We start from the raw sequence: 25,971 nt of genomic DNA, 5'->3' as shown, positions 1-25,971 counted from the left end.
GGCCCGGCCGGCACCACCGCCGCGTCCCAATAGATGCGTCCGCCGAGCGCTGATGACGCAGGCGTGTGTTGATGTCTGAGGGGACAGTGGCTCGCGCTCCTGACTTCCTGTTTCTGAGCAGAGCCTGGGGCTGAGGGCACCGAACCGGCCCCGCCAGCGGCTGGGCAGAGCTGCGTTCTCCACCTCGGGGCGGCGGGAGGCGGGCGTTGGGTGGCCCGGGCGCCGCGGGGAGGATGAACTGGCTGTTCCCCTTGTCCAAGGGCGGTGGCTCCTCCTCGTCCCCCGCGGCCCCTCTCCCCGCCCTCACCAGCCTCCAGCAGCAGAAGCAGCGGCAGATCGAGTCCCTGCGCAGCGCCCATTCCGCGTGAGTGACCGGCGGGGTGGGCGGGAGTCACTAACAGAGTGGGGTGGGGGGCGAATCACCCTAGAGCCTCCCCCATTATTTCCCTCCGGGGCTGCCCGGCGGTACCTGCCTTCCCCCCACCCCCCGGGGCTGATTCTGCTACTGGCTTCTGTCTCCGCGGAGCCCCAGAGCAGCCCCCGCCCCAGTGTTACTCGGCGCCGCCGCGAGGGCTGGCGAGTTCGGCGGTGCAGAGAGCCGTTCTGTGACTGTTAGCGCTGCGAAGTCCACCTGGGCCACGAGAGTTAAGCGTGGGGTTCCTTCTGCTGCATCATCGCCAGGGATAGTGCTGGATTCTCCCGGACGTGCAACCTGATCTCGCTCCTTGCCTTTGCACATCTGTAAAGGATGGACTCTCCCTCCAATTATTCCTTAAGCGGTGCTGTTAACGACGCAGGGGACCAGCTGTACCCTCCTTTATTTTGGTCTTCATGAACAGAAAGTAACTAATTGAATGTTGTTACTAATTTAGATGAGGTGGTGGTATCTGTTGCCTCTTCTCATATTGATGCAGAAACATAACCAAAGTGACTAAAGTTGTGATGCTTATAAAAGCTGTAATGTGGAGGTAGTTGTAGTAGCACATTTCTTTATAAAAGTATAATTTATTTTCTTAAACTTAAGCTGCATCAGTGTGGACATTTTTGTACAGATAAGATTGCCTCCACGCTGGTGGGTTTTGCCAGGATAGTTACACTGGCAAAACCCTCCTACTGTAGACAAAGTCTTGCAGTGAGAAACTTAATGCTCTGTTTGTTCTCTTATCAAAGAGAAGCTTGTGAGGCGTACTTTCACAGGTACCTGGAACTAAAGGGTTCTTCTGTTTAGTGGTGAAAGGTATAACAAGAGTCAGTGTCTCAAAGTAAAAGTAGGACATATTCACAGTGAAAGTGATCAACTATTGAAATAAATCTCAAGGAAAAGTGGTGGATGGGTTCAGATCAAGACTATATGACTTTCTAGAAGATAAAATTTAGTCAAACACAAGTTATTTGGCCTCAACACGGGTAAGCGTGAAATTCTATGGCCTGTGTTACATAGAAGGTCAAACTTGATAATCAAAGGGATCCTTTTAATATTAAAACCTATGAATTTCCCACAGTTGTGGGATTTAGAATGCAATTGACAGCCCTAACCTCCAGATACAATTGTTTATAACAGTGGTTCTCAACCTGTTTATTATTATGGGCTGCATATGCAGCCCATAGTGTTACCTGGGCTGCAGGTTGAGAACTACAGTGCCCCCCATCCAACCCCCCCTCCTGCTGCTGTGCTGGGCCGGGGGGTAGCCAGGACCCCAGACTCCGACCCTGCTGCTGTGTGGAGCCAGGGATTGGGAGGAGCAGCCAGGATCCCAGAACCTGACCCTGCCACTGTGTGGAGTCACAGGGGAGGCAGCCGGCACCTCACAGCCCAACCCTGCCTCTCTGCAATGCCAGGCGGGAAGCCCACAGCCCAACCCTGCCGCTGTGCGGGGCCGGGCAGCAACTCACAGCCTGGATCCTGACCTTGGTTCTGTGCCCACAGCCTAGACCCTGAGCCTGCCATGTGGGGCCAGAAGGCAGCCGGCGAACTGGTCTGTGACCTTTTGCACACAGCTGAACTGGGCTGCAGCTGTGTGCTGGTTGGACTGCATGTTAGCCATAGATTGAGAACTGCTGGTTCATAAGAATCCAAAACTAGGTTTGCCTTGTTATGTTTAAGAATGCACATTTCCAGTTAAATTGAAGTCTTGCAGCGCTATAACCCAGTGTTGCTCAACTTGTGGCTTTAGACCCACATGCAGTTCTCATGGTGCATTCAGATTTGCATTGATCATGTAAGTATTATCATACTTTCAGGATGTGCAAGGGAGTGCTAAACCGATAGTGTGATCTCTTCAAGCAGCTGGCATGAGAAACAGAGGAGAGAACTTTTTTCTCTTCCATCAGGAATGGGGGCTAGGAGAAGAAAACCACACTCTCTTTCAAGCACCAAGAGAGGGGAACAAAGTTAAGTTTAGTAGTTGCAGAGCACCACTAAATCCTGGTACAATATCCTGATCCTTCATTGTGATGGTTGAGTTGTGGTGTTACTAATATGTTGAAATACTGCTATTGTTTATTTAAGGTTGTGCCCGCTAAGAGCTAGACTTTCCCAAAACACTCCATAAGGATGCTCCATGTTCTGAGGAGCTCATGGTCTAAGGACAGACAAGTAGACAGAAATTAGGGGAAAGAATGTGAATAAAAATAGGCAAATCATATGCAATTCACTGCCCAAAAATGTCATTGATATAGAGTTAAAATTGACTGGCAATGCCATACCTTTCCAGAATATTGAGTACAGTTATACTTAAACCTCTGAAAACCAGAAAATAAAGAGTTAAAGAATTCTGCATTAAAAAAGTTTCTGGGCAGTGAATTTTCCTTGATTTTGAGGAAGTGGTGTAGTGAGGGCGTGTGTGACTGGGGGTGCAGAGAAGGAGGCTTCTGGATACACCTTGCTGAGGCCAGGTCTACACGAAAAAGGTTGACTCAGCTATAGTACTGTGAGTATGAAAAATCCACACCCCTGCACAAGTTAAGGCAACATAACCCCTGATGTAGATAGCATAGGGATGACCAGAGAACCACTCCTGTTGCTATAAACGTAGCCTGACACTCTGCTACCAGCTTTGCCTTTCTCCCAGCCCCTCAGTGCCCCCAATACAGCTGGAAAGGCCATAGGGAGGAAGGAAAGTAGTAACCAGCTGAAGGCAGTAAATGAGGAGTGGAGAGGAGCAGAGCCCGACTCTGCATTCCACTTTGGGGGCTAATATAGAAGGAAGGGGCTCTGTACAACCTTCTGCAGAATAGGAGGGTTACAGAGGTGTGAAGTAGCCCATTTGACTCATTAGGACAGTCTCTGATTAATTGGGCCCTGGAGATAAATACAACAGCAGCTTTTAGAAGTAGGGTGATCTGTTGTCCCGATTTTAGGGTCTTTTTCTTGTATAGGCTCCTATTATCCCCCACCCCTGTCCCGATTTTTCACATTTGCTGTCTGGTCACCCTACTTAGAAGTGTGAACTGACTCGTTCATCGAATTACGTGTTCTCCTTCCCCCTCCTACTAAAGGCTGCCCAAACCCTACTGCAGAACACCAGTTTTCAAGACCTACTCATTGTGCTTCTGAGTTTTAAAGCACTTTCAGTATTGAAATAGGCTCCTTATTTGGGGTGTGCTAGCTGAGGAATCCCTTTACTCCAAATTTGCACCAAAAAGTGTTGGCTGATCAGTAGTAAAAATTATCTCATTGTAAGAACTGTAAAAATTTGATTCCTGTGACTTTTTTAGGTAGACTATATCTGGGGAGCAGATATGCTCAAATTTGGACCACTATCCCTATCCCAGACCCCATGAGGCAGAGGAATTTTCTAGGCAATCTCAGTAAACATCTGAAGTTTAGAACACTTGGAAAAATTGGCTGTAAAACAGTAAACTAGTCTCAAATTTAACTTTAGCAGAGCTACTGGACAGTCTAATTTATACATTACAAGTTTGTACACGTCAGCTTGATTCATTGTAAGCAGCTTGGTAGAATGGAACTTTAAATGTGGATAAGACAGGAGCTTTGTGAAGTAGTTCGGGGAGGTTGTATCATGCCTAGGGAACAGTGCAAAAAGGCATGGAGGTGATTTTGAGAGAAGCTAACAAATGGGCAGACAAGACTGGGAGCACTGGCAGAGCAGAGAGAACAGAGGACAATGCAAAGCCTGACACAGAAGGAGCAAAATTACATAGAGATTTGAGGTGGTGAGAAGCTTAATTTCCATGTGATAGTAAGATAGAGACCTGTTATGGCGAGTTACATAATTAAACTGATGGGCAGTGAAGATGAGTTTTTGGCTGCGCTTTATATAGTCTAAAGGCATGCCATGCTTATGTTTCAGAGGCCAACAATGAGAATGTTGCAATTGTCAACTGTTAACCACAGTTTCAGAACATCTTTTACAGTTACTTGTTTCATGATGAGATTCCACTTGATTAAATAGTGGCCCTTCAGTGTGTATCACTGCTCTGTCCCCTAAAGATGACCTTGAAGCATATGATTGTTTATCCCCCAAATTACAGACTTTTCTATTAATATCTGTGCAGTTTCTACAGGAATGACTGTTTTTGTCTTTAAACATTTCTACATTATTTATAATCAGAACATTGAAGTACAGTTCCTGTGCCTGAGAACCTGAAAGTGAAACTAACTAGAAACCGGTCAGAATGACTAATCAATTTACATTATAGAGGTGGTAGTGCAATAACAAAAGATGAATAACTTTTTTATTAGCAAACAAGATACTTTTAGCAACACAAGTAAGGCATTTTGTTTTAAATATGACTTCTAGTTTGAAAGTGTCTTTTATATATATGTGTATTTCACTTTCCCCTATTCGTCTCTCAAAAATGACATGCTATGGGTTTATCATACTAGATTAAATTTCTATCACTCTTAAAATAGACTGTAACACAACTGTACAAGAATGACTTTCTATACCTAGCTCACATAGTTCAACTACAGATAAAATGTGCTATATAAAATTCATCTATTATGCCAAAGCCATAGCACATCACTTTTGACAGGCTAATAGGAAAAGTTTCAGTGAATTGATGAAGTGGGTATTTAATTTATCATAAACTAGGACAAAAAGTTCACACACTTCTTAGGGTATGTCTACACTGCGAAGCTGTCAACAAAACTTTTGTCTTTCATGGGTACTTAAAAAAGCCCCCCCACAAAAGACAAAAGTTTCGCCAGCGCAGCGCTCTCCTGCCAACAAAGCTAATGCCGCTCACAAGACTGTAAGTATTTTGTCAGCAAAAGTGCCAACAAAGCGCGTTTGCACTTGCTGACTTTTAGCGACAAGGCTGTCGACACAGCCTTGTCATTAAAAGCTGCATGGTGTAGACAAGCCATTAGCCTTGTTGTTTCAGTCTGCCTGGATGCACACTGAAACAAAGAGGAATCTGTTCGTAGTATGAAGATTATCTTTGCAATTAGAAGGATTTATTACGTTTTGGGAAAATGGAGATGACATTAAATTTACAAAAAGCCTGGATTTTTCTAGTGCCTTTATGTACACTGCCGGCAGTCATGTGGTCTTAAAAATTCACAACCATCCTTCTCTTTTTAATTTTATTTAGGTCAGCATTCTGTGAAGATGTTAAGTAATTGCAGCAATTTGTTTTCTTTCATTTTTAACAAGTATAGTAGAAAAACAAATCAAAATAATGTCTGTAAGCTTGTGAATCTTGTACTTATTATTAATTGGACTCTAACAATTTTTTCCTTTATAGCATTGCCGAAATACAGAAAGATGTGGAATATAGGTTGCCATTCACCATAAACAACCTGACAATTAATATTAACGTGTGAGTAGCGCAAGATCTACTTAAACACAACTTTAGGAACTTAAAATCTTGCCTTGTAAATAGTAACAATAATAAAACTTAAGGCCCCATTCCTGCAAACGCTTACAGATATGCTTATCTTTACTGTACTAGTAAATACTCAAAGTTAAGCACGTGTCATATTTTCAGGCTCAGTTCCAAAGCAAGCCTACGTTTTTTCAGGAAGAAGCTGAGTCACATAAAATGGCAAGCAGTTTCTAAAGTTTGAATTGAATTACTAATAGAAACTTTTCTTTAATTCTTTTTATTCTCTGTACTAAAACATCAGTCATACAAGATCATTATTTCATTCATCTTTTCTACTGTAAATTGAGTTTTTTACAGTGTTTCCTCTGAATTTGCATGCTATGGTCTCTGGCCCCCTAGGCTGTTTTAGTTGCACATTTTTACTCCTTTAGTCTAGAGCATTTGCTCTGGTGCCTGGTCACAGAACCTAATTCTCCTGTGGTTCCTAGGGCATTGCCCTTTTCTCTCCAAAGACTTGTCTACATGGGACATTAGTGACAAGCCAGGGTGTGCATCTGTGGCACACTGGCTTGCCACATGGTAATGTCCTGTGTAGACCCTGTTACAGTGCACTAAAATTTTCATAGTGTACTTTCACATGCTGCTGTTTGAAACAGGAATATGTATAAGTGCATTACCAAACTTTTAGTGCATTGGAGGGTCCACAATGCAAGCTATAGATTCACACCCTGGCTTGCTGCAGTGTATGTCTTGTTGTAAGCAAGCCCAAAGTTTGTATATCGCAAAACATCATGGAGGTATTTAAGCCTATTTAGCAGCACTTGAGAGTACGATCTGCTCTCTCCTTTTCTGAGTCCAATTGCCCTCCTCAGTACCATTTAACATTCTGATTAACAATCTCTTCCTTTTATTGAAGAAACATCATGCAGTTTTTTTTTCTGCTGTTTAAACTGATCTGATCCCAGAAAAGAAGTATTCAAAGAGGTCACCATTCATATTACTGACTCTTTTTTCCCCACAAATTTAGTAGCATATATCTGAAGTAAAAATCCCTCTTATTCACTTCTCTCTGTTTCCATAGTTTTTCCTGTTAGAAAGTAGGAGTATCTGATATGTTTTCTTAATGCAGCACATTCCTAATAAGACAAGCTTATCACAGTTTAAAATGCCAATAATAATAAAGTATTTTTGTGTTTACAGCTTGCTTCCTCCTCAGTTTCCTCAGGAAAAACCACTGATCAGTGTTTTCCCACCAATAAGACATCACTTAATGGACAAACAAGGAGTGTATGTGGCATGTCCATTAATAAGCAATGTATGTATAATTTCCCTAATGGTTATATAACAGGTTTCATATATATAGCACTCTGACTTGTCTAGTACATCTAACAACAAATTACTAGGAATACAAAACTTAATCTATGTGTGCTTTGTGTAAAAACAAAGAAACACACAATATTCCTTACTAATATCCCAGAACAACTTCTGTTGCACGACTGTAAGCTTCAGTGACTTGGACGATTACTGTAGGGTTTCTTAAATATGGATAGCACCATGTGTTGTGACTAAAGTCTGATTTGCAGAGACGTCTTCCTGCTTTGCTATGAAATTGTGTAATCTAAAATTAGATTACTTTGGAATTTACTGATGCATGGAACACTAAGCAGGTCTTGAAGATGTTAGCTTTCCCAAAGAACACGTCTTTCATTTGTTTTCTCTGCCAGAACAGGTATATATCAGAGTTGTTTTACTACAGTTAATTTAGTGGAAATTTTTTTCTAGGAAATTCCCAGTCTTTTTGGATACTTTGAAATAACAGAGCCAATTTTGTAGTTTTGACTCTTTGAATGGCGTTTTATTTCAGATTAATTTGTTAACTTATTGAGCTTTCAGATGAGCATTAGGTCTGTTTAGTCATCTTTCTATCAAACAATTTCATATATAGATAACCCAAATCTGATAATGGAACATATACATAGATTTCCAGCATCTACTCACAGCTCAGAAGACTTCAGCTCTTAAAGATATGACTTATTAAAAGCCCTAAGGGCTTGTTTACACACATTTTGAGTTACCACATTAGCTATCTGTTTCTGTACTGTTACACAACCTTCTAATGTGGATGCAATTATACATGAGTTATAACTCACGTTTAGGCATATTCATATGATATTGCTGTAATGATGCGGCCTCTGCGGGACACAACTGAGAGTATCAATTCAGGACAAATTGCTTAAAACAGGGCAGTTATAGCCCAAGGCTGGGTTTCCTTAAGGCACGCCAAACCAGCCAAACAGAGAGAACTTCGGTCTCACCCCACTAGCTAACCATAAGTCATACAAGCAATTCCCTTAGACACTCCAGTTTCCCATTATCACCCCCAGTACCACTCATTATGGGGACGAATGGTTATGAAAACCAATACCTCAGTAAAAGAAAAAAGGTTCTCCCACTCCCAAGGACCAAGCCCCACATCCAGATCAAAATATAAGTCAGATCTTACCCACAAATCACGCTGTTGCCAGTTCTTTAGAATCTAAAATCTAAAGGTTTATTCATAAAAGAAATGTAGATGAGAGTTAAAATTGGTTACATGGAATCAATTACATACAGTAATGGCAAAGTTCTTGGTTCAGGCTTGTAGCAGTGATGGAAAAAACTGCAGGTTCAAATCAAGTCTCTGGAATACATCCACAGCTGGGGATGGGTCATTCAGTCCTTTGTTCAGAGCTTCAGTGTAGCAAAGTTCCTCCAGAGGTAAGAAGCAGGATTGAAGACAAGATGGAGGATTTGCAGCTGCCTTTTATAGTCTCTTGCCATGTGGCCTGTGCTTCCTTTGTTCCAAAAATAAGCTACCCAGTGCATGGCATGGAAAAACCTTAGAATTCTGTCCATAAGCAGGTCCCTGCATGCCTTGCTGAGTCACAAGGTATATCTGCCTTCTCTCAATGGGTCACTTGTATAGCTGATGGTCCTTAATGGCCCATCAAGTAGGCTAGGCAGTGCTGATGCCAAATTGTCTGAGTGTCACCGAGAAGCATAGCACACGTTTGAAATACAAACAGTATAGAGCCAATATTTATAACTTTAAATACAAAAAGATACATGCCTACAAATAGCAGAATCATAACCAGCAAATCATAACCTTGTCATAGACACCTTACTTAACGTCCTTTGTACAAGATTTGGTGCTACTATGTGACCTTGGTTGCAACAATGATCTATACAGTCACAGTTTATGTCAGTAACGTCACACTTGCATTCAAAAGAAATCATGCACTTCTTTTTTGGTGAGCTTCTTTGATACTTTAGGAGTGCTAAATATAATATGGATTTTGTTCTCTACCAGTTCACAATGCACTCTGACCTTGGAAAAATTATTCAGAGCTTACTGGATGAGTTTTGGAAGAATCCTCCAGTTTTGGCTCCAAGCTCAACATCATTTCCATAGTAAGTATACATAAAGGTAAAATTGAGAGATCAGACCATATTCAAGTGTGTGCAAAACCTGGACAAGTAATTTCCAGATTAATCTTTAGATTTTCTTAGGAAATGTATGAATGTAACAATATGTCAAGGAACAAACTGGAAACAATTAGTATGTAAATTAGTTGGAGGAGAGGCAAAAAGTTAAAAAAATGGTTTTGTTTCAGACTGAAAATGTTTAATTCAGCCAATTGATAGGCATGGATCTGTCCACTTAGGCCATGTCTACATCTAAAATGTTGCAGCGCTGGTTGTTACAGCTGTATTAGTACAGCTGTATAGGGCCAGCGCTGCAGAGTGGCCACACTTACAGCAACCAGCGCTGCAAGTGGTGTTAGATGTGGCCACACTGCAGCGCTGTTGGGCGGCTTCAAGGGAGGTTCGGGGAACGCGAGAGCAAACCGCGGCGAAGCTGGTCTCCTTTCCCGGTTTGCTCTCTCGTTCCCCAAACCCCCGAACAAGCAGGTCTCCTTCCCTGCGGTTTGCTGGGTGGTTCGGGGAACGCGAGAGCAAACCCGGGAAAGGAGACCAGCTTCGCCGCGGTTTGCTCTCGCGTTCCCCGAACAAGCAGGTCTCCTTCCCTGCGGTTTGCTGGGTGGTTCCGGGAACGCGAGAGCAAACCGCGGCGAAGCTGGTCTCCTTCCCCGGTTTGCTCTCGCGTTCCCCGAACCCCGAGCAAGCAGGTCTCCTTCCCTGAGGTTTGCTGGGTGGTTCCGGGAACGCGAGAGCAAACCGCGGCGAAGCTGGTCTCCTTCCCCGGTTTGCTCTCGCGTTCCCCGAACCCCGAACAAGCAGGTCTCCTTCCCTGCGGTTTGCAGGGTGGTTCCGGGAAACGCGAGAGCAAACCGCGGCGAAGCTGGTCTCCTTTCCCGGGTTTGCTCTCGCGTTCCCGGAACCACCCAGCAAACCTCAGGGAAGGAGACCTGCTTGCTCGGGGTTCGGGGAACGCGAGAGCAAACCGCGGCGAAGCTGGTCTCCTTTCCCGGTTTGCTCTCGCGTTCCCGGAACCACCCAGCAAACCTCAGGGAAGGAGACCTGCTTGCTCGGGGTTCGGGGAACGCGAGAGCAAGCCGGGGAAGGAGACCAGCTTGATTACCAGAGGCTTCCTCAGGTATGCTGGGATACCTGCTTATTCCACGGAGGTCAAGAAAAGCGCTGGTAAGCGTCTATACTTGATTACCAGCGCTGGATCACCAGCGCTGGATCCTCTACACCCGAGACAAAACGGGAGTACGGCCAGCGCTGCAAACAGGGAGTTGCAGCGCTGGTGGTGCCCTGCAGATGTGTACACCTCCTAAGTTGCAGCGCTGTAACTCCCTCACCAGCGCTGCAACTTTCTGATGTAGACAAGCCCTTAGGGTCAATTTTAAAATGGTATAGTTGGCTTTCCTGTATTATCATGTTAATTTGACTTTAGTGCTTTTATGTTTCTGAAGATGAATAAATGTGTATCAATAGCAGAACAAGTACTTCAGGCAATTATTCCCGTATGCATTTTTTGTTCCTAGATGCCCTGCTGATGACCTCAGGATCTGAAACTCCCAAACTTTAATTTATTTGAGAATCTGTCAAATAGATAATTAGATTAAAATATGCAAAGCAGGCCCTAAACACTATAGCCTTGTCCATACTTTAGAAATAATTGATCACTGACAAGCAATGTCGTTTGCAATTTTGAATTAAAAAAGTTAATCACTTCAGAAACTGCTTAAAAACTTTATCTGTTGCTGATGTGCTTAAGTTTTGTAGGGTGAACAAATGCTAAAAGACACTGCAACTTATTTTTTGTAAGGGCTTCTCAAGTGGAAACCAGATTTAAATTGATGTTTCACAAACTTCTGAGAAGCATAACATTTGAGTTTACATTTGCAATTGGCTGTACATCAAATCTGAGAGCATATAATTTTGTTTTTCAACTCTTTACTGGGATACAGAGATAATTTAACTTACTTAGAAAGTTTTTCATAATGAAGTATTATTGTATAAATAGCATCATATGATAAAGTATCTCTTGCAGAATTCTCACTTTTATTATTCTCACTTTTATTATTACTTTTGAGATAATAAATACTTGTGTACTACTTCAAAAGCTCAACAACCGAGTACCTTGAATGTGTGCTAGTAATTTCAGATCTATTCTTGAAATATCATAAATGAACAGTAAACAATTAGTTGCTGATGGTAACTTTTTTTTTTAGTCTTTACAGTAAACCAGCTGGAATGCCTCCTTATACTCCTCAGGGTTTTCCATTTCTTCCTCCATACCCGCCACAAGAAACAAATAGATCTATAGCTTCTGTGCCAGTTGCTGAATCAGGTTACACTACAGACAAACCCGCTGCTCCGTCCTATGGCTTGATCACAGACCTGCCATTACCTGTTCCAACAACAGAAGCACTATTACAGGTTTGTATGTGTAGTGAGATTTATCATTTAAGCAGTCTACACCTACATCCCTCAGAGCTAGTCCATAAATTGAATATAAATCCTTCTCAGGGCAGATGTGTGCATAGGCAACCATTCTTGCTATGGTAAGGGCTTTTAGATGAGATTACAAGCAAAAGAAAGAAATTACTATCCAAAGTTTAAATAATGCTTTTAAACTTCTGTTCAGATGGGCCAGAATGGTTTCACTTACAAGATGCCTGATGTTCCTGATGCATTTCCAGAGCTCTCAGAATTAAGGTAAGATCTTGGAGAAAAAAGCAGTTACTTTGTGGTAATGCATATGACAGTTACTGCTTGAACTGGAAAATATTTTTTTTTCTTGTTGCTAGACAGCCTCTAAAAAGTTTCATTAGGAGAAAACAGTACTCATATTTACCATGACTTCCTTAGTTTCTGTAAGTTGCTACATACCTTACTAACTGTTTTTTTTTTCTCGCTCAGGATTTTTTAATAGGAAAATATATTGGGAACTATAGGTAAATGCTGTCTTACATTACTCTGACAAATTAAAAAAGAGTCTCTTGCTGTATCCTTCAAACTGTTTTCCTGTGCATCACCGGGCACCCAGTAAGTGTAACATCTGGAAAAAGATGGCAGGAAGGCTTATACTGTATTAAGGCAGCTTACAGCAGTCCCCCATAGAAAAGACTTCAACTTTTGTGAATATTTATAACTTACGTTGTAAATACTTGCTGTTATAATATCCATACTGCATAAGCAGCAAAGAGTCCTATGGCACCTTATAGATTAACGAACGTATTGGAGTATGAGCTTTCGTGGGTGAATACCCACTTCGTCGGATGCATGTAGTGGAAATTTCCAGGGGCAAGTATACATATATATATATATATATATATGCAAAGAAGAAGCAGGCTAGATCTAGATAACGAGGTTAGTTCAATCAGGGAGGATAAGGCCCTCTTCTAGCAGTTAAGGTGTGAAAACCAAGGGAGGAGTTGGCAAGCCATTCACAGTCTTTGTTTAATCCTGAGCTGATGGTGTCAGATTTGCAGATGAACTGAAGCTCAGCAGTTTCTCTTTGAAGTCTGGTCCTGAAGTTTTTTGCTGCAGGATGGCTACCTTTAGATCTCCTATTTGTGTCCATGGAGATTGAAGTGTTCTCCTACAGGTTTTTGTATATTGCCATTCCTAATATCTGATTTGTGTCCATTTATCTTTTTCCGTAGGGACTGTCCAGTTTGGCCGATGTACATAGCAAAGGGGCATTGCTGGCATATGATGGCATATATTACATTGGTGGACGTGCAGGTGAATGAACCGGTGATGGTGTGGCTGATCTGGTTAGGTCCTGTGACGGTGTCACTGGTGTAGATATGTGGGCAGAGTTGGCATCAAGGTTTTTTGCATAGATTGGTTCCTGAGTTAGAGTTACTATGGTGCAGTGTGCAGTTACTGGTGAGAATATGCTTCAGGTTGTCTGTGGGCGAGATGATGTGGTGATAGATAGCTTGGAGTGCTGATGGCATAGATCCACAAACTCGGAAATCCTGGACGCCCCATCATCTCAGGCATTGGCACTCTCACTGAAGGACTGTCTGGATATGTGGACTCTCTACTCAGACCCTATGCCACCAGCACTATCTCCGTGACACCACTGATTTCCTGAGGAAACTACAATGCATTGATGACCTTCCAGAAAACACCATCCTAGCCACCATGGATGTAGAGGCTCTCTACACAAACATCCCACACACAGATGGAATAGAAGCTGTCAGGAACACTATCCCTGATGATGCAACAGCACAACTGGTTGCTGAGCTCTGTGCCTTTATCCTCACACACAACTATTTCAAATTTGATGACAATATATACCTCTAGATCAGTGGCACCACTATGGGCACCCGCATGGCCCCACAATATGCCAACAATTTTATGGCTGACCTGGAACAATGCTTCCTCAACTCTCGTCCACGCACACCCCTTCTCTACCTACGCTACATTGATGACATCTTCATCCTCTGGACCCATGGGAAGGAGACTCTGGAAAAATTCCACCACGATTTCAACAGCTTCCACCCCACCATCAACCTCAGCCTGGACCAATCTACACGGGAGGTCCACTTCCTAGACACCACAGTGCAAATAAGTGATGGTCACGTTAACACCACCCTATACCGAAAACCTACCGACCGCTATGCCTACCTTCATGCCTCCAGCTTTCATCCCGGGCACATCACACGATCCATTGTCTACAGCCAAGCACTGAGATACAACCGCATCTGCTCCAACACCTCAGACAGAGACCAACACCTACAAAATCTTCACCAAGCATTCTCAAAACTACAATACCCACACGAGGAAATAAGGAAACAGATCAACAGAGCCAGACGTGTACCCAGAAGCCTCCTACTGCAAGACAAACCCAAGAAAGAAACCAACAGGACTCCACTGGCCATCACATACAGTCCCCAGCTAAAACCCCTCCAACGCATCATCAGGGATCTACAACCCATCCTGGACAATGATCCCTCACTTTCACAGGCCTTGGGTGGCAGGCCAGTCCTCGCCCACAGACAACCTGAAGCATATTCTCACCAGTAACTGCACACTGCACCATAGTAACTCTAACTCAGGAACCAATCCATGCAACAAACCTTGATGCCAACTCTGCCCACATATCTACACCAGTGACACCATCACAGGACCTAACCAGATCAGCCACACCATCACCAGTTCATTCACCTGCACGTCCACCAATGTAACATACGCCATTCAATGCCAGCAATGCCCCTATGTACATCAGCCAAACTGGACAGTCCCTACGGAAAAGGATAAATGGACACAAATCGGATATTAGGAATGGCAATATACAAAAACCTGTAGGAGAACACTTCAATCTCCATGGACACACAATAGCAGCTCTAAAGGTAGCCATCCTGCAGCAAAAAAACTTCAGGACCAGACTTCAAAGAGAAACTGCTGAGCTTCAGTTCATCTGCAAATCTGACTCCATCAGCTCAGAATTAAACAAAGACTGTGAATGGCTTGCCAGCTACAAAAGCAGTTTCTCCTCCCTTGGTTTTCACACCTCAACTGCTAGAAGAGGGCCTCATCCTCCCTGATTGAACTAACCTCATTATCTAGATCTAGCCTGCTTCCTGCTTGCATATATATACCTCCCCCTGGAAATTTCCACTACATGCATCTGACGAAGTGGGTATTCACCCACGAAAGCTCATGCTCCAATACGTCCATTAGTCTGTAAGGTGCCACAGGACTCTTTGCTGCTTTTACAGATCCAGGCTAACACGGCTACCCCTCTGATACCATACTGCATAGAGACTCACAGATACTTCCACTTGACTGACTGACCTGTTATTTTAAGCTGTGACAAGGCATTAACAGTTAGGTTTCACTGGAGAATTTTCTTCAGACTTTTGAACAGCCTCCCAAGCCAGATATATTTGTCTGAAAGAAATGGACTCCTCAGTTAAAATAGTCTCAAACAATGGATTTGCTCACCTCTGATGTCCTACTCTTAACCCCTGTTGTAATAGTTGACTAAACCAAAAACTCTTTCTTGTAGAATGCAGATCAGTGGACCTTTCCTATACATTCCCAGATTTGGCAGGATGAACAACAGAATCTGAGGGTTTCTGGAAATAGAGAATTCCTTTTTAAGGGTGTGTCAAAAGTTATGCAGGCTGTCAACAAGCAGTTTATATATGAGGCTTGTAAGCACTAGTAGCATATGTTTATATATCGCAAAGGGGTTTTGTTTTGTTTTCATATTTTTAAGAAACATTGCCAGCAAGTCTGAGCCTTCCAAGATGACTAAAGAGAAATGTGGACTCAATGCATCATCTCCTAAGCTTTTCCATAGGGCTCCAGAATTTGCCAACAATATTATGTTTCTAGTCTAATTTCTCAAATTGTGTTGCATCAGAACTAGGTAACACATTCAGGAGCACATTAAGGGAGTAAAGATTGAAACTAAAGGCACTAATACACCGCCTTTCAATGCCTGTCCACTGCAGATGGTAGAGTCCAGTGCAAGAAAATATAAAATAACATGGCTTCTTTGCTGGAGTAAAATAAATGCCAAATATGTTGCTAGGTTTCATTTTTAATTGGTCTTTTGCTGTATATCCTTTTCTTTTTTTAATCCAGTATACCACAGCTGACAGATATGAATGAGCAAGAGGGCATTTTGCTGGAACAGTTCGTGACTTTGCCACAGCTGAAGCAAATCATAATGGATAAAGATGACTTAGTGAAAAGCATTGAAGAGTTAGCAAGTAAGACTTCAACATATTTATAACTATGGGTGTGTTTTCAGAACCGTGGTCTCTTAAAATTAAACAGCTTATTTATTTTACAGAAAAAAATTTACTGTTGGAACCCAGTCTAGAGGCAAAAAGGCAAACAGTGCTGGATAAAGTAAGTGAATAAAAGTAAATTTTCTGGAAAAGAAATAGCTGAAATGTTCATTGTTTTTTTAAGAAATATTTTTCCCCCTTCAGTTTGAACAGCTTACTCAGATGAAAGCCACCATTGAAAAGAAGATGCAAAGGCAGCATGAGCTTAGTGAGGTATAACTTTTTTTTATTTTCATGTTGTCTTTTGAATAACATTCTACAAATTATGGACAAAAGTTTAATAAAAATTTTCAAGAATATTCTTCTGGCCAGATTCTGCTTTTATGTGAGTGTGCATGGATCCCATGATTTGAATAAAGTAGAGCTACGTAATATTTCTGTGACAGTCAAGTTGGCTTAAAAACAAAACAGAAGGTGGTAGTACAACCAAGATTCTGTTTCACATTCAGTGGTACAGTAGCAAAAAATCTTTCAGATGCTGAGTGATGGTGCCATTAGAATTGTTCCTGACAAATTTGGTCAATGGCAGGTATTGGGGAGAGAGACTGACCAAAAAAAAAAATCCATTAACTAAGCCATTTAGCAAGGTGATTTAATAAAACTTTGTTGTGATGGGAGTAGTTGTAACAAACTAGGTGATAAAATCAAGAACATAGTCAAAACCTAGCTAAGAGTTCTAGGCCAGGCACTATAAACTTACCTCAGGGGAAAGAACACCAGGGCTGAAGTCCAGCTTAGATCTCTGCATAATATGTATAAAAGTACCAACTATAAGTAGGTCATTCTCACTTAATAACATCAGTATCACAGTTTAACAACACTTGACTATTTTCAAGTGCAGCTAAAGTGTGTTATAAAAATAGAGATGTGGACAGCGTAATTGGCTTTGAGCCTAGCTGTATAAAGAAAAGGTAACAGGAGTTGGTTAGTTTAAAACTTGGTTTTGAGCTGGCATAAAACTTTTCTTCTTTGTCAAATTGCTGTTTAGTCAGGAAAAATACCAGTATGTTCAGCTTAAATTTCCCTTTGTCTTGATGCATTCAGTTATTTGTTTCACATAGATACCAGTGTACAGATACAAGCATGTTGCTGGGACTAAGAGAATAAACTATTTTTTAACAGGATTCCTCCTAGAAAAAATGAACTAAATTACTCAGTCAGTTGTATTCCAAAGGTATCTGAAAGCCATGATTATAAAGATTTTGTACTTTCACCTGGCTCTACTTACTCAGGTTCATGACCAGTCCTTAAGTTTCTGGCGTGAACTTCAAGTGTGAAGCCTATTGATTACTTTTTATATTTTGCTTTAGAGCATCTTTTAATAATGACTTCTAGAAACAGTGATCTCAAAGGTCTTGGGGACCCTGCAGTCAGATCTGTGAGGGTGGGCTTTAACAACCACACACAGCATCACTGAAATCAGTGGAGCTCTGCATGGGTGTAAGGGTAAGTCAGCCCAAATCAGTTACTCTGCCAAATGTCGTCTTCATTCTGTGTTCCTGTCTAGATTTTTTTTTTTATCAATGTAAACATTCACTGCTTCCTGTAGGTGGCAAATTTCTAAGTTGCGTAGCAGTCTTAATTTTAAGATACTACAGTAATGTTCTCTCCCACACCCATTAAGCTGTTTTCATGCATTCCTTTATCCTTTATCTACCTTGTGTAAAATAAACATGGTTTTCAATGATCATTTAACATTAGCAGGAAACTTTTTTTTCCTCAGAGTTGCAGTCCCAGTGCTTTGCAGGCCAGACTGAAAGTAGCTGCTCATGAAGCCGAAGAGGAGTCTGACACTATTGCAGAAGATTTCTTGGAAGGAAAAATGGAAATAGATGACTTTCTTAGTAGCTTCATGGAAAAGAGAACAGTATGTAATATACGCTCGAGCTGAAATGAATTGTACAAGTGGGGTGTGTGAAACCAGTATTTGAGTGATCACTTTTAAGAGTGGAGCAATTCTGTGATTCAGAATGCTGGATTCTGTGACCTGCTGCACACTTCTTAGAAGTCTTAACTAATTATTCTGATTCTTCCAAGATGGCAGCATATCTCGTATAGCTTGCCAGTAACATTAGAAATGGTTTGTAGTTTTGTAAATTCACTCTCACTTACTTGAACTCTAGTTCATTCTTGTATGTGCCTTCTATATACTGCTTTTTATTATGCTCACTTCCCTTAATCTTAGAAGGTACTTTGTTGCAGAGCCCCTTGCATCTCTTGTGGTTTTGCCTCACTCAGATAGCAGTGACCCTGTAACTTACTTTGCTCCATGTTTTTGTGCTAAACTGTAAAGGGGAGAGGGTGCACTGATTTTTTTGTCAATGAGACATAATGTCATTGTTACAAGGTGGACAGAAATGCATATGCATGATGAAATGTAACCTTCCATCCCATTTTTTGAGCAAGAGCAATGAGATGTATCTTTGAGTGAACCAGGTAATACTTAGTCCTGACTCAATGCAAGGGACTGGACTAGATGATCTATTTAGGTCCCTTCCAGTACTACATTTTCTGTGATTTCTCCCACCTATAGTATTGTCCTCTCATTGTTGCACTGAAATAAGGAAGAAAACCAGTTGAGCAGTTTTAAGAGGGGGAAGGAAGAGACAGGGTGTGTAGAATAATCTGCTGTGTTGAGTCTCAACCGCATAACTTTTAAATTTCCTTAACCCTTTAAGGATGAAATAATAAAGAATAATTAAAATAGGTAGTCTTAAAATATGGTTCATGATCACTGCATGTGCTCTTGGTCTCTGTTCTTGTTTCCTGCAGATAAATCATAGTAAAGTCATCTAATGATACTGTAAATATTTTCCTAATTACTTTTCTACATAAGCAACTGCTTCAGGAGTGTTCTTGCAAATAAGGGTGAATTTTGGTGGAATTGCTGGTAGGGAAGTGGTCCCCAGGTCAGTCTCTCTTTTAAAATTCCATGAAATAGGCAACTTTTAAACTAAAAAAGAAAGAAATAGGGATTGAGTGTGTAGAATACAAAAATGAAACATAGCAGGTTCTCCTTTTCAGAGCTAACTGGTCCACTTTTTGTGTTTTAGATTTGCCACTGTAGAAGAGCCAAAGAGGAGAAACTTCAACAGGCAATAACAATGCACAGCCAATTTCATACTCCACTATAGGTAAACTGCTACATGAAGGCAAACTCCCACACACTTTGCATTACCTTCATAGCACTTCCTCTGTATTTACCAACTGCAACTATCATGTTAAAATTATTAGTATTTCCCATAACATTTCTTGATGTAGATCAATTTCAAGTCAAAATTCCTTGTTTGTTTCTATACAAAGGAAGGAAATAGTTGGTATTTTCAAAAAGTGTGGATTGGGGAGAATATCTACTTCCTAAAATACCTGTCTGTAACTAGGGGGAGGGAAGGAGCTGCAAAATAGCTTTTTAGGCGGTTAAACTGTCTAATTATAGAAATTTTTGTCTTCATAGACTTTCGTGCAAACTAGACCTGCCAAGAGAAGAGTGAACAAACCCAATAAAGCACATTTTCTAACACCTATTTGCAAATAAGCATTTCATCATAAATGGTTGTATTTATAGAACAGATTGTATACAGTGCTGAGACTGTTTTGTACAAATTAGAATGACTCTTTATATTATTTTATTCAAGAAATCCTTCTATTGCAATCTTTGCACTAATATTTTTTGTATTTATTGTTGATAGTCCTTACCATATTTAAGTTCCTGCTGTTATCCTGCCATTCTTTAGAGATTAATATCTAAATGTGTAACTTTGGCTAGCTTTGTACATTTTATAAAACATAATTCATACCTTTTTGTATTTTGAATTTGAAACATTTGCTTGAGTTATTTTATGAAGACTCTTGAGGATGGTGAACTTTGTAGGGAGGAGATTGGTAACGCTTTTTATAATTGTCAGTGAAATATCAGACTTCCCTTCCTTGATGCCAAAAATGTTCAATGCCAGTTTATTTTTATTTCAAATAATATCATACTAAACGTTCCTGCATCCTGTTGGATAAGCAGAATCAGTTTAAGGAACGGATGCTTTGGAAAAATATTATATCAGCAGTCTGTAAATATACTATCTATTATACTAAGAGTACAAATGGACTCTTCATTCTGAAGTGACAGGGCACCCATCACTGAAACTAGCTACAGAGTTTTCAGCCAGACATCATCTTTCATTTTACACAAAACCAAAGGAATTTGTTGTTGCACAATATAAAAAGGAAAAAAAAAATCAGGCCACCTTTTTACATAGTTTTTGTGGTGTTTAGTGTCTTTCATCTGAGGAACTCAAAGCACTTTACAAGCTTTAATTTAATTCTCAAGTCCCTTGTGAGGTGGTAGTTACCTGGATTCAATATACAAGGAAACTGACTTTTCAGTAGCTGTGCAGTGAGTCATGGTAAGGGCCATGAACAGAACTCTTATCTGGTGATTTCTAGATCTTTGTCCTTTGATCACTAGACCTGTTTGTCAGGTGCGCTTCCTTTTAGGTGAGGGGATATATATTTAATATGCATGAACTGCAAATTACAAACAAAGGCTCCATGATGTTCTACAGGTGAAAAATGCAACCCTAAGTACATTTAAAAAAAAAAAATTCTAGTCTGTCTTGCCACTGAACTGAGTCATGAAGTGAAAGTACAGATTCTAGAGAAATAGATATATTTGCTACATCCTGAATTTTGCGATAGATTTAGTTACTGCAGTTCTCTGTTTTATTTCTGTCATAGTTGTAACTTTCTTCAGGAATCTTGATATTGTTCTCTCTCTTCCCCACACCTCTTCTGACAAGGTGAAGAGAAGCAGGGTGGAAATGCATTAGACTTTCTGAAAAGAGAACTTTTTTCATGATCTTGAGTCTGCAGCTACACTACTTAATCCTGTCAAATCTGACAAGCTAAACAGGGTTAGACTAGGTCAGTACTTAAAAGTTTCCTACCAGTAGGTGTCACTCTAACCTCTAAGTCAGTACTGAATTTGAATGCCCCCAGCATTGTGTTAATAAAGCCACTGTGTTTCTGGAAATGCTGTTTTTTGGGGCTTGAGGTAAAAGTTAAATCTGACTCTTTGTAGTCACTAAAGATCCATTAGCACTTCTTACAGGTGTAGGAATATTAACCCCTATATGCTGCCCAAATTTCAAATGGGGTAATATTCTTTTTACCTAAATTACATTGATGGGTGCTTTTTAAATTCATATAGTTACCTGGCAGTTTTATTTAGGAACACTTATTCTCTGTGCTTTGTACTGTGGTGTGCTGTTTTAAACAGCTGCTGAATATGGTGGTGGGCAAAGTGATCCCTGAGAATAGTTTCAGTTTGTAAACCAGACAGAGATCTTGCAGGATGAGCAAGTAAGAGACTATATGGTGATTATATTCCTTGTACCAAATAAAGCATTACCCTTAAAGATGACTTGTACATTTTAATCCTCAGACATTTGAACCTTAAAATGTACAGCTGGAAGTTTTGCCTCAAATATTTTTTTTGCTGAAAAATGCAGATTTGGATCAGCTAAAACAATTGGTGAATTTGGATTGATCAGTTGGGAAGGGGCACCCATCAGAGATGTTGAAACAGTTCACTTCAGCATTTCTGGAAGTTAAATGATTCAACTTTTGTTTAAGAAAAATATTTTTTAATTTCCCTCAATTTTATTTTTAAAAACCCTCAATCTAAACTTAAATGTTTTTGATTGACACTACTTTTTTTTAATATTAGTTTGCCAATAATTTCAAAACATTTTTGTTTCAGGCTGACCTGAAACTTTTTTTTTTTTCCACCCACACCAAATATTATGTTCTTTTGTAGGCCTCAGAGTATTTTCTACACACTGATTAATTAAAATATGTGGGTGTGGCTTTCAAAACAATAAGTAGGTCACATTTTCCCTCTTCCCTTCCCTTGTTGTGCATGTACATTAAGTAAATTTACTGCAACTCCACTCTGAAATAGCTGTCCCATTGAGAGTGCTGGAACATGGAGGCTGCTGTTGGGCCTATGGAAAGTCTGTTCTAGGCCTAATGAAACTTTAGGAAACGCGTAATACAGTATTAGAGAAGACAGACAGACTAATGCCTGTTGACAACCTGCACTGCATAGCCTCACACTTCGTGCCAAAGTGCATACAGATGTATTACACCAAGTGAAAAATAGTGATGTTCTTTAATTTGCAAACTAGGAACAGCGGACCTAATTTGTCATCGGTATTCCTCTACTTTAGTTGGTTACTTCTGTACTGCAGTAACTGGTTTAATTTCTCTGCTGCTGTTCAATGGTAACTATCTTAAGCCTTGGCTACACTGGCGCTTTACAGCACTGCAACTTTCTCGCTCAGGGGTGTGAAAAAACACACCCCTGAGTGCAGCAAGTTACAGCGCTGTAAAGCACCAGTGTAAACAGTGCCCCAGCGCTGGGAGCGCAGCTCCCAGTGCTGCAAGTTAATCCCCACGGGGAGGTGGAGTACTTTGGAGTTTCGAGTGTAGCCAAGCCCTTATATTAACTTCTATCTCAGCAGTAATGTTTTTTGTATTTAATATAAATCTCTATCCTTCTCCTTTGGATCAACTGACAGCTAAAATGCAGAGCTGAATTCTCTGTGTAGAGGTCATAACACTTCATATATTGAAAAGATTTCTTCCACCTGCACTATAAAGCAGTGGAGTCAAATACTTTCCTTTGGGAATGTCTCGTATACATTGGCTGACAAGATCTCCCACTGGGATTACATATTCTTGAAAGGGGCCATTTTAACATCTGCCATATACTTCCCAATCTGTTTCACGTTCTTTTATTCTAAAGTGAGGTTGATAACTATCAAATTCAACTCTGTCCACCAGCACTATGAGCAACAGACTTTATTAAATATAAGCAGATTGTAAGTTACTAGCTGGGTCAGTTGCATAACCATATTATAAACAAGTTTGGAATTAATCACATGGTTTTTTGCTCTTCAGATGCTCCTATAGCTGTACCACTTTGGACCTTGGCCAAATACAAGTTAGAAACAGGGCAAGCAACGGTTTCTTATCAGTCTTCATTACTGCTTCCTTTTAAAGACTTGGGAATATGTCCCTTAAGGCTCAAAAGTAAGTCTGACTATAAACCTTGGGGAAGAAAGTTTAAGGTAGTTGTGTGTATGTACCTGACTGACTAGTGTACATTGTAATATGTGAAACTCTCTGAATAAAGCTTTTTAAAATAATCAGTCTGCTAGTCCTTTACCTACCACGTGGAAAACATGTACTCTGACTGCAGGACCTCTCAGTGAAATTGGAACCATTTATCATGCTTTTTAATTCCTGTTAGGTGTAATATATTCAGTGCTGGACAGGCTGTTTTGTATCCCTGTGGCTGGTGCTCAGATAATGGCACTGGAAAGCTTCTCCCACACAACCAGTGAATGTGGAAGTCAGCCTGATACTGGGATAAATGCTTACTCAGGGCCAACATGCCCAGCCCTCTGTACTGAATTACTCTGTCCCTCTTAAGTCTCTGGACACCATCAACTCCCTGTGCTTCCTTCAGAAACTAGTTTCAGCTGAGAATTGGCTAGTACTATGGTGTTAATCAATGGTCAAAATTATTGGCTTTCACAGCTCTCTTTATTGCCTTTGTAAATGACACATCTGACCTCCCTTTAAAGTTCAAGAGCATGATGACAATTTATACCTTTTGTCCTTTGTTAGAGAAGTTAAGATGCATCATATAGCCCTCTGTATATGGAAACTACAGTGCATTCAGAAGCTAATGAAAGTTAAGTAAATGAAGGCGACAAATACTGCCAGCTACTAGAAAGAAAAACCATATTTGGGCTCCATCCTCATAACTGCTGAATAAACAAATGCCTCATTGGATTTTCCTCCAGTGTACATCCTTTGTATCTTAAACAAAAAAAACCCTGAAGCTGTGCTTGGAGAAGATCTAAATTAGAGTTGATCTGACATCTTTTCTTCTGCTGGCAATTTAGCAAAGCTTAGTTTAAAACTGAATTTAATCTTTTGTTGTATATACCCCATCTCTGGTTATATCTTCATGGCAACCTAGGTCATCAGCACCCAGGCTAGCCACGTGTGAGTGGTCACACCCAAGTTACTGGATCCACATTAGTACGGCACTCACCCATAGAATGTGCCAGAACTCCTGGGGATATAGCCCATAGTTCTTAGTGCTGCAGTAAGCCAGGTCACTATGATTCTTTCCCAGTGAATTGTGGGAAGGCAGTGCAGGGCTATAAGCACTTGAGTGGTGTGGCCTGCATATTCCCTGCAAAACTGGTGGGTTACTAACCAACGTATAAATAACACAAAGGCTTTAGCCTATATCCCAGGACTAGCCAGCTTGCTCTAATGTAAATCAACATCATGCTTGGCTGAGAGATTTTTGTGGAGAGGAGCCAGGTTAAAGGCAACAGCCAAATTAGAGTCCAAGTTAACTCTTGAGTGAAGACCAAGCCTCTAATCACTGTAGGCACCATTCTTCCTCGTCATGTAGCCTTGTAATTGGGGGTTATTTTTTCAACTCCTTGTGTTTTGTCCCCCACAGACTCCAACTCCTGCCTTCTCATTATCAAACTGACATGAGTGCATGTCTCTCGACACCGCTGAACCTAGTTCAGGCCCTCATCACCCATCTGGACTAGTGCACCCTCATCTCCAGCCTCACGAACCAGCATTGCTTTCTACCTTCTCGCCCCATCCACTGAAAATATGGCTTCTAGCATTATTTTTCTTGCACATCATTCCTCTTCTTGATTATTTTAAAAACCTTCATTGCCTGCCTCTGGTTTTGAGCCAGCTAGTTCAAATTTCTTCATCTCACCTTCAAAGCCTTTCCCAACTGTCTCTTGTTTTTTACCATGTTGTTTGCTCCACAACTAATGCCCAGTCATTCCTCTTTTTGTCCACTTCTTCCAGCCATCTCCATGCGGCCTCCGAGTGTAGAAATGAATTACTTATGAATTAATTTGTGAAATTGCCCACCCACCCCTTCAAACTTCCACTCCAAATCCTGCTTGGGGAAAAAAAAGTCAGACAACCAATGATGCACCGTTTAGGGATTTTTTTTATTATTATTAAATTAAATATGGGTGAAATCCTAGCCCTAGTAAAATCAAGTACCTCGTTCCCATTGAGATCAACAAGATTTCACTGTTGGAACCATCTGCCACCATAAACGGTTAACCTATATTACATGGTTATTTTAATTTCTTTCTTCCTCCCATCACGCTCCTTGTGTTGTGTCTCAAATTACTGAGTAGTCATGCAAAAGTTCTAGGGTGACTAAAATAGGATTTCATAATAGTGGTCATGTCTGTCTTCTGCAAAAATGGAGATAATGACTAGCTGATGTAGGAGGACATGAGGGAAAAACTCTCTCATTCCAATTGATATTTCTTGAATTTCCTAAGCATTATGTTACAAAGCTATGTGAACAAGCCTCTCTTTCATGCGCTAATGTGAAACAACAACATGCAACAGTTGCAGTTTATTTTTTTAGGTATTTTTCATCAGGCTAGTATAATGCTACAACACACATATCTACAATGAAAATGACTAAACCAAAGTTCCAGGCACTGTAAGGCATACAAGTTGGAACTGCTCTAAAAACATGAGTGTCTAAAAGTCATATTTTACATATAAATATCATTACAATAATTTCACAAGCAACATGAAGCTAGTGCTTCCATTTTGCATATATAACCTATGTCTAACAGCACAAAGTAATACCATAATCTACAATGTTATGTTTCAATGTGCAACAATATTGCGAGAATCTCTGAAAACTACTATTCTTTTGTATTTTAAAGCAGAATGTATTTGCATAACTTGTTCTCCTTGCCATCTTGATTGTGTGTGTGTATATTTCTTCAAGAAACCCCATTCAAAATCTCCTTTAACATCATAA

At 40.7% G+C, this 25,971-nt stretch overlaps 1 protein-coding gene across 2 annotated transcripts; it reads left to right on the top strand.

The window, feature by feature from the left end:
* The first annotated feature begins 27 nt into the window (after positions 1–27).
* Positions 28–21,924, top strand: VPS37A (VPS37A subunit of ESCRT-I). Of its 2 annotated transcripts, XM_050947866.1 has the most exons (12): positions 28–364; positions 5,713–5,787; positions 6,994–7,108; positions 9,143–9,243; positions 11,478–11,685; positions 11,894–11,964; positions 15,859–15,986; positions 16,070–16,128; positions 16,212–16,280; positions 17,791–17,934; positions 19,121–19,201; positions 19,522–21,924. In XM_050947866.1, exons 1-11 carry the CDS (start codon positions 234–236, stop codon positions 19,199–19,201), a joined length of 1,182 nt encoding a protein of 393 aa, XP_050803823.1. In that variant the 5' UTR covers positions 28–233; the 3' UTR covers positions 19,522–21,924. The 2 variants fall into 2 exon arrangements, with proteins under 2 accessions (XP_050803823.1, XP_050803824.1); XM_050947867.1 differs by lacking the exon at positions 5,713–5,787.
* Positions 21,925–25,971: the final 4,047 nt, after the last annotated feature.

Source organism: Gopherus flavomarginatus, chromosome 3 (genome assembly GCF_025201925.1).
Source record: "Gopherus flavomarginatus isolate rGopFla2 chromosome 3, rGopFla2.mat.asm, whole genome shotgun sequence".
NCBI classification, from domain to species: domain Eukaryota; kingdom Metazoa; phylum Chordata; order Testudines; family Testudinidae; genus Gopherus; species Gopherus flavomarginatus.
The sequence above is the reverse complement of the archived record's forward strand: the minus strand, read 5'-3'. Positions and strand labels throughout refer to the sequence as shown.

Coding starts and splice junctions, on each gene's coding strand:
- VPS37A (XM_050947866.1), top strand. CDS start 234: ATGAACTGGCTGTTCCCCTTGTCCAAGGGCGGTGGCTCCTCCTCGTCC. Junction 7,109..9,142: donor CATGTCCATTAATAAGCAAT/GTATGTATAATT, acceptor GTTCTCTACCAG/TTCACAATGCACTCTGACCT. Junction 11,686..11,893: donor CAACAGAAGCACTATTACAG/GTTTGTATGTGT, acceptor ACTTCTGTTCAG/ATGGGCCAGAATGGTTTCAC.